Source organism: Schistocerca piceifrons, chromosome 1 (assembly GCF_021461385.2).
Source record: "Schistocerca piceifrons isolate TAMUIC-IGC-003096 chromosome 1, iqSchPice1.1, whole genome shotgun sequence".
NCBI lineage: Eukaryota > Metazoa > Arthropoda > Insecta > Orthoptera > Acrididae > Schistocerca > Schistocerca piceifrons.
The window spans coordinates 28371821-28390480 of NC_060138.1; the positions used below are offsets into that span (position 1 = coordinate 28371821).

Consider the following 18660-nt stretch of genomic DNA (forward strand, 5'->3'; position numbering starts at 1 on the left):
GCACTATAACATTGTCCAGTGAGTGTACTTTTGTATTAGCAGGGCTTGTTTATGTATAATGAACACCGAGAGCTCCATACAATCCAGATAGTATTTTTCAAACTGTGAAGCATGGTGGAGGTTCTGTATGATTGTTTGAACTGTCAAATAGTTATTTTTAATGGACCCTAAGTTCACACAGAAAGAAAATCTCGCTACGGTCGCAGGTTCGAATCCTGCCTCGGGCATGGATGTTTGTGATGTCCTTAGGTTAGTTAGGTTTAACTAGTTCTAAGTTCTAGGGGACTAATGACCTCAGCAGTTGAGTCCCATAGCGCTCAGAGCCATTTGAACCATTTGAAAGAAAATCTAAATTTATGAAACAGTAATGGTAACCATAGTAATTCAGTGATGAATTAGGAGGTTACATATTTAAAAATGTTCCCACTCACAACTGAAAATGCCCCATGCTGTGATAATAAATATGTTCATAGAACATTAGTAGGCCTCTGAAATCACTGAATGTGATACTAATGAAGCCATTGTAGTCACAATTAGAAGAGGGGTAAATGTAATGGTATAAAAGCTCATTAATCACAGTTAAAGACTTAACTGTGGTTGCATTGAAGAGGACTCGAGATGTTTTGGATCCCGGAGGTGGCCCAGAGCATCAGTTATACGAGGCATGTAGTCATATTACTGAAAATTCATTCTATTGTTTGTGTTCCACTCAAGATTTGCCATTATTATGTTCAATGTTGTTTCGGAAAAGTTTACTAATGTACAACAAATGTCTGTCAGCTTCAAACAAATCTGAGGCAGTACTCCAGGACACAAAATGATACATTACCTTCATAGTTGATCCTCCCATCTCGATCTACATCAGCCATAGCCAACATTTCATTCAGGTCTCCTTCTGTTACTGTCTCTCCTATCATATCCATGGCTGACTTGAGCTCATCCTGGAAGAGATAAGGGGTATAGTTAATTCACAGATTCACATCTGTTAGTTACTGAGTACTTAGTTTATGCTTATATAACAATGAAAATAATCAATTTCTGACAATATTTACTATCAAAGTTTTGGCAGGAGAACATGCATATAAAAAAGATTTTAATTATGCAAGCTTTTGGTGCCAGTGGCTTCTTCTTCCATCAGAATGGTTGAAGGGGATGGAAGAGGGGTGAAGGGAAAGGGAGAGGTAGTCTTTGGAAAAGTCACCCAGAACTTCACATCAGGGGAGACTTGGGATGAGAAGGAAACAGTGATTGTTGGGGACTGCACTGGATGAGATTTGAAAATCTTCCACCTTCAAGCTCTCAGGTTTATGCTTAATTTAATATGGTACTGGAAAGTCCTTCATGGAATATAAATAATGGAAAAGTAGATGAAACAACACAGTATCGTTAAGTTCATGACAGGTCCAGAAACTAAACTGGAAGAGTTAAACTGTAATTTTGGCACATTGTAGCCATGGAGGGTGCTATGGCTGAGTGGTTGCCTTTCCCTTGTTTTATGTACCATCCAGAAATTTGCTTTACCAGAAAAAAATAACACACATGCACAATTTCCATTACTCCTTCTCTTATTTATACATAATTTAATTTAGTAATGAGTGTAAAGTTCTAGATCTAGAATAAAGGAGCTTTGTTATCCTGGACTGTTTGAGTATCAGCAAACTTTAATGGGTCTAGAACATAAAATAATGAAACATCCAAACAAGTCAGCCTCTCTGTACCCTTACCTTAGTGATGTAGCCATTGCAGTCTCTGTCAAAGACCCTGAAGGCAGCAATCAGGTCCTTGGTGACATCGTCATCCCCTTCAGTGTCCTGTGTCAAGGCCTGGATACGTGCCACCCACTGGAGGAACTCAGCCTCATTGATGAGCCCATTTTCTGAAACCACAGAGAATATATTCTGAATGAGACTGATAAGTACTGTGTATGGGACATACTGTAATGATAGATTGGCCAAGGATTATGAGATGGAGGAAATGAAAGTAAAAAACAAAGGAAAATCCAGGATGGAACAACAACAACATTATGAAAGGAATCAATTGCTCCTCTCCATACAGACATAGGTGCTTGTGTGAATGTGTGTGTATTTTCTACTATAGAAAATGTCTTTTGGCATAAAGCTTATCTGGATAGCAGTCTTTTTGTTGTGCCTGTCTGCAACTCAACCTCTCCTCAATATGGTGAGTAGCAATCAATCCTTTTTATAATAAAGTAAAAATAAAGGCAGATAACACTAAAATGTTAATGGCACACAGCAAAAATAAAACTGATTTTTTTTCTCTTCTTCCTCTGTCTAGAAGAAGAAGCAATATCAGATATGTTCATTGAAGCAAATGAAATCTTTATTGCATGGAACCTCTTCTATGCAGGCAGTGTTAACTATCAGGAATTATTTGTGATTTTGGCCATTCTCTAGTGTGTTGATACAATATCATAAATAAATAAATAATTTATTGTTACTATTTATCTACTCAAGAGATAGAAATACAATGATGGTAATGAAGTGAGGATATCTATAGGAACAGCTCATCAGAATAATCAGGGATACTTCCAAGAGCAGCCATATTGAGGCATGTACTGTAGTAACGAAAAATGCACCCTGCCTTTATTAATTTTATCTTTTGACAATCTTTGTTCTAGAGAGTTAAAGTATGTTGTAATTTACTTGAGATCTGAAAACTGCGCAACTAAAAATATTAATACTATAGAATGTCCACAATTTTGTGTGTTTGATTTATGCATAGTTTATGAGACATTTCTACTTTCTTCTAAATGATACAGAAGGGGAGCAATAGCACATTTATTGACAAATTTATGAAATAATTCTTGACAGGCTCTTGACAATTGACCTGAGATGGTGTCACAATTACACAATCTTATTTTTATAACAAAAGTGTCTACCAAAGCCATTGTCATTGCCTGAATATTAATTCACAATGTAAAATCTAGACATTTCTGTCAGGCACATTTTAAATGATTTTTCTGACCACAAGGACAGTTGCTGATACCAAAGTCAAACAGTGTCTCTCAAAATGCAGGGGCACAGCCACATTAATAAATGATGAAACTCTTTAAATGTGACTGGAATGGGAAGAAACCATAATATGTGATACAGTGACAAGTACTCTGTGCCATGCACTTCATTGTGGTTTGCAGAATCTGTACATAGATGTAGCATACCTTTTTTTATTCATAATGTGACAATAGTGATAATAGTGATCCACATTACCAAATTAAGTTTTTTTCTGCACTATACATGAAGTGTCCAAATATTTCTGCAGAAAATATTAAGGTATCTTTTCCACTTCTGTTGTATCAAAAGCTGGTGTGTAAACAGTAAATTTTCCAATAGAAATAAATCACTAGTAAGATAATAATATTTCAACATATATTTCCTCACTTTCTGGGATTAAACACGAAGAGGAGGAAGGTGGCTAGGAGACAATCTTTCAAGGTCACAGCTGCATAACAGTGCAGAGCCTTGGTATGTACAGGGTGATTATAATTAAAGTTAAACTTTTAAAAAACTGTAGAAATAACACCACTGGTCAGAATGATGTCAAATTGCAATGGAATATTATCGGAGAAGGGGGAAAACGTACGGCAGAAGAAAAAAAATAGTGTGAAAATTGATCAATAGATGGCACTGTATGTGTCAGAATAAGTAAATGGAAACACCTGTCATATGCACGACCCATTAAAGTAGGTATCAACACACCGGGTACATGGCATATCCTCCTTTCGCATTTGCAGCATTTGCAACTGTCTCAATGCAGGATCGTGCTATGATGATGACTGTGCATGTGTCGCTCTGCAGAAGTTCCAGACATTGAAGGCATTGGTCCAATGACTGCTGTGCATCTGGAAAAAATGATTTGGAAATTCGAAAAGACGGGTTCTTTTGCCGTGCAACCTGGTAGAGGGAGGAAGCGAATTGATTCGACATCAGGGGAAGCAGTGGCTACAGCAATGTGTGAGGAGGTGAGTGGTGGTGTGAAAACTTGTAGTGCATGGAGACTTGCCTGAACACTGGACATATCTGTGAGCATGGTCCATAAAATCCAACAAAACATCCTTCTTTGCTATCCATTCAAAATTACCCATGTGCACGATTTGCTTCCTGTTGACCTGGCAGCAAGACAGAACTGTGCTTTAGAATTTCTTGCTTGCATGGAAATGGACTATGATTGGTCGTGGAAGATTTTGTGGACAGATGAAGCTCACTTCCATCTGACAGGATATGTCAGTACACAGAATTGTCAAACATGGGCAATGGAAAATCCACATTCAAATCAACCAGTACCACTTCATCCTGAAAAAGTCACTGTGTGGCACAGGTATACAGCATCATTTATCATAGGGCCGTATTGTTTAAAAGAGACAGGTGCTTCTGGCTGTTACCTGTACCATCACTGGTAAACGCTATGAATGTCTTTTGTGCAACCACGCCATTCCAGCTCTCCAACAGTGTGGATGTGTGGATGGGATCATTTTTATGCAAGATGGCACACCTCCGCACATTGTAAATCCAGTTAAGCAGCTGCTGAAGTGTCATTTCGGAAATACTAGAATTATCAGCTGCCATTTCCATACAGCCTGGCCGTCCTAGTCACCTGATCTTAATCCATGTGACTTCTGGCTGTGGGGCTACGTGAAAGATGTTGTGTTCAGTGTTCCAATTCCAAACTTAGCTGCTTTGAAGGCATGCATTGCACAACACATTCTGGATGTCATCCCGGTAACACTTCGATCAGTTGTGGAACATGCTGTTCCTCAATTTCAACTTGCAGAAAACAGTGGACAGCCTATTGAACATGTTTTGCGACAGTCACATGGAGATTAATAATCTGATTTGATTTTGATTGATGCATTTTATGTGATTTTTTGCCTCAGGGCAATTAAAAACCAATGTGATCAATGCTTTTTATGTGGTTTTTTGCCTCAGGACAGTTAAAAACCAATGAGATTGATGTTTTTATGCGGTTTTTGGCCCCAGGACAATTAAAAACCGATTTTTCCCATCTGATGTGATATGATCTTGCTGCGGTGGATGGGCTTACAGAACAGTATCTCACCTATACACCTATGCACACTGAGTAGTATAGCTTGTTTAATGTCAAACATACACCTTATGCATTGTTGCATGATTCATTTGTCGTTTGTAGTCAACCACTGTTAAATTATGATGCTTACAGCGCTATCTATTGCTACATTCTATAACTAGTTTTTTTCTTCTGCCATACATTTTCCCCCTTCTCCGATAATATTCCATTGCAATTTGATGTCATTCTGACCAGTGGTGTTCTTTATACAGTGGTTTGAAAGTTTAACTTTAATTATAATCACCTTGTATGTATTATCATTTCAGACAGAAGAAACTAAAAATTAGTTCTAATGTCAATGGCATGAGAAGTAGGCTATTCAAAGTGCCTGGAGACATCGTATCCATTACTTTTAAGGATGTAATCAAGAATAAAGGTACTCAACTGGAAAGCATCTTGAAAGCTAAGTTAGTGCTTTACAATGCTGTACTAAGAAAAGTGTAAATGAAGCATGAAAATCTGTCAATGAAATATCACTGATATTTGCAGTTCATTACCAATGATTAGCCTTCTGTCAGGTGTGGTGTTCTCCACAAAAACTTAGGGCTTGGTGTACCAAATTGATGAAATTGCTTATTCTTAAGTATCTTTACGGAAAGACAAAAGAGTACAACGATGACATTAATCATTCAATTGTTTCTCATCACTGTTGTTCAACGGCAACAAACTACAAATTTTATCACAATCAGGGCAAAAAGTATCAATGTTCTTCAAACAGCTTGGCTTTTGATTCATTTTGCAACAATATTTTGTCAATCTTTACCATGTTGATATTACACATTTTTCTTTTGTCCCCAGTTTTGTCTCCTTTATTTCTGCTTTTGCCTTCTGCTTCTTCTTCACACAGTGTCCTATAACACTTTTAGACCCTACTGAAAATCTATTTGAATGCCTGAGGTGTCCAAACATGTTTGAACCAAATGAGGCAAAAGTAACGCATGAGATGGATGTTTCAGGAACCCTTTTCTTCTTATACAGTTTTCATTGTTGCTAATATAAATTACTTGTGCATTGATTTCATTCATATTGATCACTGCAAAAAATGTAACCATGGGCCAATGGCACAAATTTCTTGCATCATTGTATGAAGTGGTCAACATATCCATAATGACAGCTCCACAGTTGGTGCCATTATAATATGTTACAATGTGTGTCTTGTGTGTATCTCCTGTATCAGAGTCTTTTGAATTATTCTTATGCAAGCTTGATGCCAGGGTCACTCACATGACTTTTTTGAGAACATAAGAAACTAGAATACAGGTTTTCTCCAAAAAGCGAACTGTGGACAGCTCTTCCTTACTGGTACATAAGTCTCAAGCATTTCTTTGTTCTTCATCATCTCCCAACAAAAGATAAGAGTTTTTTCTTCCTGATTCTTCTATCAAGTAGCTGGTAGATCAGTTGCCTGCATTTCTGACAACTGAATCACTGTTACCTTGTCACATCTGAGGTGCCGCATGATGAATCTGAAATATTTTATCATTATGAGGTAAAATTTTTCAGTGCTATTCCAGTCAGGTCCTGACAAACCCTCTAAGTTTTATGTGTTACTTCTGTTAACATCAGCAAAACACAAGAGACCAATGAAAGCTTTCAGTCCCATAACATCTGTTGGCTTTATGTCTTTCTCATGATGAAATGAAGCTATTGACATTCTCAAATATTGATTTGTATGCAGAGCTGTGTGAACGATATGATGTCATCTCTGACGAAATTCCAGCATTCCAAAAGCGTTCTCATGGTTCTCACTGGACCTGAAGGTCTAGGTAACTTTCAAATAATATTGTGGCCCTGATCTCTCCTCTCTATGATGGTGTAACTTTATTCTATTTTGTCTCCTTGTGCCTTCCAAAAAATATGGTAATGGTTGTCAATGTCAAGTACTTCCTCATTATCTTCACTGTCATCTTCCTCCTTCTGAATCTTCCTGCTGAACTTTATCGTCACAGCCTGTTTCCACTATGTCTTCAAAATCCATTTGAATTTCACTATTATCCTCTACAAACTACAATATTTGGATTTATTCAATATGTTTTGGGTTGAGTAGATTACACTGTCTGATCAAAAGTATCTGGACATGATGATGTAATGTGCAATTGGCCACAAGATATTGTGAGAGACAGACCTGCCAGTATAAAGGGAGGCAGGGAGTTTTGAGTTCCCCCACAATACCCTCCAAATAAATTCCCAGTAGGGAGACATAAAAACTCGACACCACAAAAATACTAATAAAGATGCAAATAGCGTAACACAACCCAAATTCCTGAAAAGAGCAACAAGATGCTTTCATGGAGCCTAACCCCTCCACACAAGGGAAAGGGAATGAAACATTTAAAAAATAATTAAAAAATCGTGTTGGCAGTAGAAAGGCAGCAGCAGCAGGAGGGATTGGTCGAGAGATCTCAGTGACTTTGTAATTGTGCTGCTTTGCTGGAAGTAATCTGAGCAACACATCCATCAGACACATTTCAACCCTTCCGAAGCCACCCAGGTTGACTCCTGGTGATGTGATTATGAAGTGTAAAAATGCACGAATACCACAGCTAAACTAAGACCAAGCAGACCTCATATAGTGACAGGCAGGAACTGTCAAGCATTGCAGAGGGTGGTTATAAAAAATCACATGAGATCAGCAGGCAGAATCACTAGTCAGTTCTAAAGTGCTCCATCAGTCCATACCTGATCCCAATGGAACATCTTTTGGCTCTTGAGGAAGAATTGGGTGTCATTCCTCCACAGACATTCAGACGCTTGAACAAAAATCTCCCCAACAGAGTTCAAGCCATCATACAGGAAGTAAAGGGCAGACACACGACATAATAATGTCCACCAACAGGAGTCTAGATACTTTTGATCGGTTAGTGTTACCGAAGCCAGCCACAGTCAAATACATCCTACCTAAATTAATAAAATAAGTCAATTGTGCACAGCACATCAATTTGATGTTTGTTATTCAGACACCAGTCACAAGTGATTAAACATTCCAGAAAAAAAAATGTGTTTTACAAAATGTGATTAGAAAGTCTTAAGAATGGATCCGCTACTGCTTACTGGTTTGGAGGGCAGGTACATGGAGGGTGGGGAGTGAGTCATTGCCTTGTCCTTGAATGCCCTCTGACAGGAAACTACATTTCCTTTATTCAGTTCATCATGGCAGCTGGTTGCGCGCAGGTCTGTTAGGGCTTGTTGCCGGATTCTGTCTGCATGAAAATGGACATAAAAATGGAGCAATGAGTTTGTTTGAATTTTTGTTTTAAAACCAGGAAATCAGCTTCTGAGACTATTAACAACAGCTTTTCGAGATAATTGTATGAGCCAATCAAATGTTTTTGTCTGGTTCAACAGATTTAAAAATGGCCGTGAATCATTTGAAGATGAACCACAGTCCAGCTGTCGTTCCACCTCAGAAACGAATGAAAATGTTATGAAAGTTCATGATATAGTGTGCTCTGATCGTGGACTTACAATTAGGGAGATGTCTGATGAACTTAATTTAAGTTTCTATGCAGTTCAGTCAATTTTAACTGAAGATCTGAACATGTGTCATGCATCCGTGAAATTCATTCCAAAAGTGTTGTCAAGTGACCAGAACAATACTGACTTGAAGTGTGCCAAGGACTGATTAATCGGACTAAAGATGACCCATATTTGTCAAATAGGGTAATTACAGGTGACAAATTGTGGGTATATGAATATGATCCTAAAACCAAAATGCTGTCTTCGCAGTGGAAGACTCCAGGTTCACCATGATTGAAAACAGCACGTCAAAGTTGGTCGTAGGTGAAGACAATGTTGGTGACTTTTTTCGATTCTACCAGTATTGTGTAACATGAATTTATAGGAATACTAAAAATGTGTCCTTGAGCGTTTGCGCGAAAAGGTGTGGAAGAAAAGGCCTGCATTGTGGGAAGACAGGAGTTGGGTGCTACACCATGACAGTGCTCCAGCACACCGTGCCTTCTCCATCGTTGAATTTTTGATGAAATTCAAAATTCCTGTGCTTCCACAACCACCATATTCCACTGATTTGGCCCCTGCTGACTCCTACATGTTACCTAAACTGAAATTTTCACTGAAAGGGAAGCGATTTGACTTGATTGAAGACATCCAGGCAAATATGGAGAACATCCTTAACACATTTCAGGAAAAAAATTTCCAGGAGTGTTTCCAAAAGTGGAAACACAGTTGGAGTCAGTGTGTTCAGTCAGAAGGGGACTATTTTGAAGGAGATGCATCACAGTAGCATGTAAGTACCACCATTGTACAATTACAAGCCTACTCTTAAACCTTTTCAATCACACCTTGTACATTCTAAAGTACCTTTGTACTGTTTATAATATTATGATGATAACCAAATAAATGTATTGTTCAGAGGAATTGGGAATGGGAGCAGTATAACAAACTGAGAGGGGGAAAGTGAAGTTACTGGTGGGAAGGTATCATTGCTGTGAATGATTGACAAATAAATGACAGACAATTTCAAATATATCAGATTGATCAGCCCAAAGGAAAGTTAAAATAACAGAACATTTCATAATAGCTCTTCAACATAACAACCTACCTGATATTCAAAGATGTCTCTATCTCAACTGTTTTTCAAAAACAAACTTTTTGCCAGCAGTTTGCTGTCAAAACTTTTGAATATATGTCTATGATGAGAAACTCATTTAGGCCAAAACTATAGCATTCACCAGTAGTGTAAAAATAGTTTAAATAAAATCTGTCATGAAAGGATCAAAGATGTGGAAGAAGAAGAAAGTTCTTCAAAACATGCTAACTATGAAAAAAGGTGCAACAAAATCATAGTTATGGGTGTTTATTTCTCATTTTCACTGTATGATAACTGGCTTATAACCGTTAAAAAACACATAAAAATGTAAGATGAAGCGTCTAAAAAATTGACATGCTCATATTAATCAAAGGCAGATCCTTCACCACAATAAATGCATCACAGATCATAGCTGAAAAGCTCTGAAATGGTTCACAGCTTACACTTAAGTCTGGGTCAAATACAATCTCATTCTCATGTTATGCATCATGAAAGAAATAAAAATGGCCCCCTGGTGCCAGCAAGAGAAAGTCAATGGTTATACGGTTATACTCTAAATGAAGCAATGCACATAAAATTTCTTAGAATCATTGTGTATAAAAAGCTAAAATGGAGTCAGTTTATGGATAAGTTGATCTCTCATTTTGCTTAGCTCAAGAACATAGTGCTATTGCATATCTTCACTCCTTGTTGTCTTGTGAGGAATGTAGTTAAATTAAAGAAAACATTCATTTAGAAGAAGCAAGCTACCCAGACATCTTGCAGATGATTCTTGACAGATCCTGGGAACCTTAAACTCACATTTCAATAGTTTCATTCCTTAATAGCAGTTGTTGCTAATACAGGAACTCTCTTTCATTAGGCAGGTGATTTACATAAACATAATACAAGACAGAGAAATAATTCCTATGTACACCATATTTCCTTTTCTAGGGTTCAAGGTAGAATTATTATATTAATTCAAGAAAACCTGTAACTTTACAATGTACCATATTAATCACTCTTTCTACAAATTGCCTAAGTTTGGGGGTAAAGGATCCTGTTTGGTGCATGAAAATACCAATTTGTATGAAAAGTAGATCTCTGTTAGATGCTAAACATGGAATAGAAAACAAACAACAACTTTTTAATAAAAGAGAAGAAGAAGCAGATCTTCTTGTTTTTAATTACCTTTTCTTAATAAAATGGAAACCTATGTACAAAGAAACCAACAGCTTCCCTTATAATTTTACCATATTAAATTTAGCCTCAGTAAACCCAAATAATTCACAGCAATTTACCAATAGTTAGTCGTAAATGTTATAATAGGTGCTTTTCTTTGTTTAACTTGATTCATTCCACATCCATGAAGCTTCTCCTTCATGATGGCAAGTAAGGTAAGTTAGTTATGGATATACACTGCCTGACAAAACACTGAAGCATCTACAAGAGTAGGGATAAAAAAATGAAATTTCATGTGTTTAAAGAGTTATGTGATCTTATTTCAATGATTTCAAAATCAAGTCAAATTTACAAATAACTTGACAGTATAAGCCTATTTATCAGTATGATATTACACCTCCTCTGGTCTGGATCCATGCACTCATTCACTTGGCAAGGGTGTCATAAAGCCAATGTACCATTGCCTGAGGCAAGCTGGCCCACAGCTGTTGTAGCTAGTCTCAGATATCCTCAAAACTGGCCCTGGGAAGGGATTGATATCCTACCTGGTCCCTCACATTTATTGGGGACAGATCTGGGGATCTTGCTGGCCATGAAACTACCTCAACATCACACAGGCAGTCTATATAGACACGTGTCATCCATATACTACCAGCTGTGACCTGAAGTCATATACAATGGTTCCCCACACCAAGACGTGAAGAATAACACCACAGAGCATCGACAAAACATTGGAAGGAAGAGACCTCTCCCCAGGTTGCCACCATACTGACAATAGTTATCCAGGATAGAACACAGCTACATTTTATCAGTGAACATAATGCAATTCCATTCATCAGCAGTACATGCTTTAGTGGTAATAGCACCACTTCAAACACAGGAGTTTGTGTTGTGGTATTAATGGCATCCTATGCATGGGACGGTACTTTCCTAGTCCCGCTGGAATGGTCTCTCTGTACTGAACCACAAACATTGATGTCAGTGTTGCAACTAGGTGGCGTTTGCATACTCTCCCATTGCAAAGTGGCTCTGAGCACGAGTGGACTGTGTCACTGCCGCTCACCATTCTACGTATACTGTGGTGCTCGTGGTACTGACACCCTAGAGTGTGGCTCATTGGGCATCAGCCTCTCATGGAAACTCGCAATTTGATTGATATGACACTGGTGGGTTGGTATCAATACATGATACCACATGTTAACATGGCAATAGCAGGTAGGCCTTCATAGAACACTGCTGATGCTGAGATTGACAATTCCATTGTCATAAGGTAAACATACGTTATAGAACTGAGGCACTGATAAGTCGACAGGTACATAAATAAGAGTTTGTTCATTGTTCATGCATGCTTGCGTGTACACACACACACACACACACACACACACACACACACACACACACACACACACATGATTACTTTGTCCCAGCCAGCCCCACTATTGCCTTACATAAGACGATGTCGCCATTAGCTAGCTGGATCTAGTGTTTCAGGGAAGTGGTGGACATGACAAGGATCTGCATTCTGTTTGCGGAAATTTGAAGTGTTTTCGTTTCTATGTGTCATTCGAATCATGTAGTTGTGAAGTACTACCCTGTTTTATCTCCATGAAGATTTCTCTAGAAATTACAAGTGTGGTGTCACCGCCAGACACCACACTTGCTAGGTGGTAGCCTTTAAATCGGCCGCGGTCCGCTAGTATACGTCGAACCTGCGTGTCGCCACTATCAGTGATTGCAGACCGAGCGCCGCCACACGGCAGGTCTAGTCTAGAGAGACTCCCTAGCACTCGCCCCAGTTGTACAGCCGACTTTGCTAGCGATGGTTCACTGTCTACATACGCTCTCATTTGCAGGGACGACAGTTTAGCATAGCCTTCAGCTACGACATTTGCTACGTCCTAGCAAGGCGCCATATTCAGTTACTATTCTGAACAGATAATGTTGTGAATCATGTACCGTCAAGAGCGACGTTCACCATTAATGGATTAAAGTTAAGTATCAAACTAATTACGTCCGCTTTCTGAATTCTAATTCCTTGTCATGTTCCAGACCTCACGTCAGTATAGTTCCCTCTCACGCCAGCCTGCGTGAGCTAAAACGCGTGCATTTCGGCCTCCATTAGTAAGAACAAGGGTCCATTTAGAGACGGTATATTAACTGTCAGCGTTTGACATTCATCTGTTGTTGAAGATAAAAAAAAAAAGCCTCCGCCCGAACACGCAGTGAAGGCCCAACAGTACCGACCGGCTGCCGTGTCATCCTGAGTCCACAGCCGTCACTGGATGCGGATATAGAGGGTCATGTGGTCAGCACACCGCTCTCCCGGCCGTATGTCAGTTTACGAGACCGGAGCCGCTACTTCCCGATCAAGTAGCTCTTTAGTTTGCCTCACAAGGGCTGAGTGCACCCCGCTTGCCAACAGCGCTCGGCACCCATCCAAGAGCTCAGCTCGACAGCGCTTAACTTCGGTGATCTGACGGGAAGCCCGTTGGCCATCTGTTGTTAACCCTAGTGCATGTTCTGAGTTAAGACATAATAAGCGTCTCCATGCCATCCAGCAAGGATTCCTAAAACATGTCAAGCGATACCCAGTTTGCGCTTTTCGCTCATGACATCCTGAAAGTCATGGATGACGAAACTCAGGTGGCTTCACTTCCGCAATAGCACACGCACACACACACACACACACACACACACACACACACACACACACAGCCCAACTTTATTGACAACCTGGTGACGCGTCCCTGTTTCGCACGGCCTGCACAAAGTCTCTACCGCGGGCGCCTTGTCAGGCGTAGCGGTAATTTTGTTTGCGTGACCGTGCATAGAGTTATGATTTACAATCAAAAAACCACGTTAGCTACCGGTAACTGGATGTCATTAGTTTCATATAAATTACACGATTCAAGCAGCAGGCGCCACCTGCCGGCGTACTACGGCGCCTAAAGGCGTAAGCGGAGTGCCCGACCTCGACCCTCTAACACTGCGAGCCGTGGATCAGAGGCGCGCTGCTTCGGCAGGGCCTCCTCACTTCTTGGCTCGGCTGTGGCGCCAGTCCATCCCAACACCAGTTCCTGACAGCACCCTTCACGCACAGAAAAAAAAACCGCGGCTTAGGACTGAAATTCGATAGCTCAGTCAACTTGCACGTTCATCAGTTACATAACACGAACCTTCCTCGTGAAGCAATGTATCTATCAATGAAAATATTGTCGGAATTCCTGCAGTAGTTATTTAGACAAGCCGTCATACATAGACAGAAAAAGGTGGCGGGGGACACTAATTTATAACATGTACATAAGGAGAGTGTGTGTACAGGGTGGTTATAATTAAATTTTCGCGACTTGAGAGGTGTCCCCAACAAAAACGAGTGATCGTAGGACAATGAACCTTCGTGGAAACATTTGTAAGGGTTCACGGAAGAGAAATAGCGAATAAAACACTGAAAGGAAGGCATTTTACTTTCCACACGAGACGGTAACATTTACACTACTGGCCATTAAAATTGCTACACCTAGAAGAAATGCAGATGATAAACGGGTATTCATTGGACAAACATATTATACTAGAACTGACATGTGATCACATTTTCACGCAATTTGGGTGCATACATCCTAAGAAATCAGTACCCAGAACAACCACCTCTGGCCGTAATGACGGCCTTGATACGCCTGGGCATTGAGTCAAACAGAGCTTGGATGGCGTGTACAGGTACAGCTGCCCATGCAGCCTCAACACGATACCACAGTTCATCAAGAGTAGTGACTGGCGTATTGTGACGAGCCAGTTGCTCGGCCACCATTGGCCAGACGTTTTCAATTGGTGAGAGATCTGGAGAATGTGCTGGCCAGGGCAGCAGTCGAACATTTTCTGTATCCAGAAAGGCCCGTACAGGACCTGCAACATTCGGTCGTCCATTATCCTGCTGAAATGTAGGGTTTCGCAGAGATCGAATGAAGGGTAGAGCCACAGGTCGTAACACAGTTGAAATGTAGCATTCACGGTTCAAAGTGCCGTCAATGCGAACAAGAGGTGACCGAGACGTGTAACGAATGGCACCCCATACCATCACGCCGGGTGAGACGCCAGTATGGCGATGACGAACACACGCTTCCAATGTGCGTTCACCGCGATGTCGGCAAACACGGATGAGACCATCATGATGCTGTAAACAGAAGCTGGATTCATCCGAAAAAATTACGTTTTGCCATTCGTGCACACAGGTTCGTCGTTGAGTACACCATCGCAGGCGCTCCGTTCTGTGATGCAGCGTCAAGGGTAACCGCAGCTGCTGCAAACGTCGTCGAACTGTTCGTCCAGATGGTTGTTGTCTTGCAAACGTCCCCATCTGTTGACTCAGGGATCGAGACGTGGCTGCACGATCCGTTACAGCCATGCGGATAAGGTGCCTGTCATCTCGACTGCTAGTGATACGAGGACGTTGGGATCTAGCACAGCGTTCCGTATTACCCTCCTGAACCCACCGATTTCATATTCTGCTAACAGTCATTGGATCTCAACCAACGCGAGCAGCAATGTCGCGATACGATAAACCGCAATCGCGATAGGCTGCAATCCGACCTTTATCAAAGTCGGAAACGTGATGGTACGCGTTTCTCCTCCTTACACGAGGCATCACAACAACGTTTCACCAGGCAACGCCGGTCAACTGCTGTTTGTGTACGAGAAATCGGTTGGAAACTTCCCTCATGTCAGCACGTTGTAGGTGTCGCCACGGGCGCCTACCTTGCATCAATGCTCTGAAAAGCTGATCATCTGAATATCACAGCATCTTCTTCCTGTCGGTTAAATTTCGCGTCTGTAGCACGTTATCTTCGTGGTGTAGCAATTTTAATGGCCAGTATTGTATTAATTGCCTACCATGTTTACGTTCCAGGTTACCAAGGTTGCTCGGTATGACTACCATCTGCATCCGTGACAGCTGGGAACCACAGTAGAGATTGTTGTACAGCTGCGCAAAATAATGGTGGACCACGGAATGTTCAGCTGTCGTGACACAGCTCGTACACTGCTTGAAGATAGCACATTGCGTCCAGCATTACCAGCCATGGCAACAGTAACGTCTTCAACAGTCTGTGGCGCAACTGGCCGTCGGCCTCTCCCAGGGGTAATTCCCAAATCACCAATTAATTGAACTTCCGAATCACGCTCTTCAACTCTGGTGCGGACAGAGGACCTCTCCGTATTCCTTTAATACGTCGATACTCGCGAGGAGCAGAGCAGTATTGCTGTAGATTTGGTAAAAGGGCGTTCGAGCAAAGCGCTGCTCACTTTGTTCAAATAGTTCAAATGACTCTGAGCACTATGGGACTTAACTTCTGAGGTCATCAGTCCCCTAGAACTTAGAACTACTGAAACCTAACTAACCTAAGGACATCACACACATCCATGCCCGAGGCAGGATTCGAACCTGCGACCGTAGCGGTCGCGCGGTTCCAGACAGTAGCGCCTAGAACCGCTAGGCCACTACCGCCGGCGCTCACTTTGTACAGACCCATGTTGACCGTCTGTAACCGTAATGTTTGTATTTCAACTACACGTCGCCATACCAATACTGGCAGCTAACGGCACGTCATGATACTAACACTGAAAATGAAATGATCGTATGGCCGGGACTTCCCCCTCGGAGTTCGGCCGCCGTATTGCAAGTCTTTTTAGTTGACGCCACTTCGGCGACTTGCGTGTCAAATATGATGAATGGCACACAACACCCAGTCCCCTGCCGGGAATCTAACCCGGTAACGCTACCGCTGCGCTACGGAGGCGGACATGCTAACACTAATAATAACGAAAATCCTGCAGCGCACAGTCTGATCATCATTCCTATGAAGCCGAGTACCCATACAGTAAACAGTTCTCCGTCCACTGGCTCAAGTAACGAAACTTTAATTATAACCACACTGTATCCATGTATGTATGTATGTATACCTTCCGTAATAATAATTTCGTGTGGCTCGGTGTCGTGGTGCAAGTCTCACTACTGGAAAGAACTTCAGCAACTTGCGTTTCCATAGCCAATTATTCAACCGGGAACAGGTGACCTACAATCCAACATGGACTCCGAAACACGTTTCGTTTCTGGCGAATCTCCTCATTATTGAGAACTGATTGCTATGTTACAAAGAAAGAGATAAAAATGTGTGTTTTGCCTAGGATTAGATCGCGCAGTCTATTGGTTTCCAAGTCCACACTTTACCGCTAGACCATGAAACACGGCTTTGATTCTTTCGCATCTGGTAAATGTCCACATCGCTGGGAAGTGAATGCTTCGTTAAAAGACAATGAAAATCCATCCTGTTTCAGTTTTCAGGCACAAGCTACGTACCAGGCCCAACTTGGAGTTACTCCTCGCCGGCCGGTGTGGCCGAGCGGTTCCACGCGCTTCAGTCTGGAACCGCGCGACCGCTACGGTCGCAGGTTCGAATCCTGCCTCGGGCATGGATGCGTGTGATGTCCTTAGGTTAGTTAGGTTTAAGTAGTTCTAAGTTCCAGGGGACTGACGATCTCAGACGTTAGTGCTCAGAGCCATTTGAACCAAGATTCTGCTCAAGCTGTTCTGCTGTCCGGAATTGAGGCGGCTGTACCGTTAGATGGCAATGCCATCGTTTTCACAGCAGCTGACTTTAATTCATCGTAGTTCAGGCAGTCTCCACGAAATACTAATAAATTACATACACGAACCTTACTCAAGAATCACTGTCTACAGTAGATGAAAATCCTTGAACTAGTTCCTGCGATTAACCCACACATACAAACAGAAGTGAGCGGACAACTTCAGTTTACACAGGATGAATCAGTACACTCTCTGAAGAGTGATAGTATTGGTCATTCTGAACAAAAATCTTCAAATGAACGTATGCCCTTTTTTTAACTGCGTCCCACATACAGGTGCTGAAAAATCACAGGTGTCAGCGGCATGTCCTTCTGACCAGCACTCACGTATGAATATAACCAAAGCGACTTAGGCTATGTAGCGTCGTCTTTACTGACCATGTGAATGCGAACTTCACTTGTGCTTGGTAGGGTCCTACAAGTGTAAGCATTGTGTACCTCACGTCTCACTACTACAAAGGTTGCACCAGTGTACTGAAGTGTTGTTGCGTGTGCAGTCAAACCTTCATGGCTCAGTACAGTGAAGACTCCCAGGTCTTCACACATATGGACATTGCAAAGGGAATTCCAGAGCCACTGTTCACGAATACGAGCTGTGATTTCCTAATCGCAGACTTCCGAATAGCGGGGCATTTGACAGATTGCGCCAGTTCGGTACACTTCTCAGCGCATATGTTGTCTCTGAACATAATATCCGACATGAGCTTAGTGAAATTGAGAACATTCTTGAGATGCTAGAATGCAGCCCAAGTACCAGCCCTAGAAGAACTGATTCACAGCTTGGTGTTCCACAAACACAGGTGTTGCGCACAGAGCAGCGTCTGCGTCCGTATCATCGGTAGAGCGTGCGACGTTTGTTTGCATGTAGGAGATGATGCAAAACGAAAGGAATTCTGTCAATGGATCATTGCCAACGAACGCTGTTTTCGAAGTATTCTGTTCACTGATGTGTTAACAATTACCCGCAACGGCATCAACAACATGTGCTACTGTAATGTATGGCCAGATGAAAATGTGCATGTTACTGTGGAAACAAATTTTCAGCGACGTTTCTCAGTGAAAGTGTGGTGCGATATTACTGATGACTATCTCGTCGTTGTTTTAGTTAACTGTGGTGTCATCGCCAGACACCACACTTGCTAGGCGGTACTCTTTAAATCGGCCGCGGTCCGTTAGTATACATCGGACCCGAGTGTCGCCACTATCAGGATTGC

The 18660-nt window shown here is 41.4% G+C and overlaps 1 protein-coding gene across 3 annotated transcripts in view; it reads right to left on the minus strand.

Annotated features, from left to right (window-relative positions):
• LOC124788248 (calcium-binding protein E63-1) overlaps positions 1-18660 on the minus strand; it is a 555703-nt gene that overhangs the window by 6426 nt on the left and 530617 nt on the right. For all 3 annotated transcript variants that reach the window (XM_047255439.1, XM_047255449.1, XM_047255458.1), the window contains 2 exons: positions 1725-1876; positions 830-941 (listed from right to left, as the gene is read on the minus strand). In XM_047255439.1, coding sequence (XP_047111395.1) covers positions 830-941; positions 1725-1876 — 264 coding nt within the window. The remainder of the gene's footprint in view (positions 1-829; positions 942-1724; positions 1877-18660) is intronic.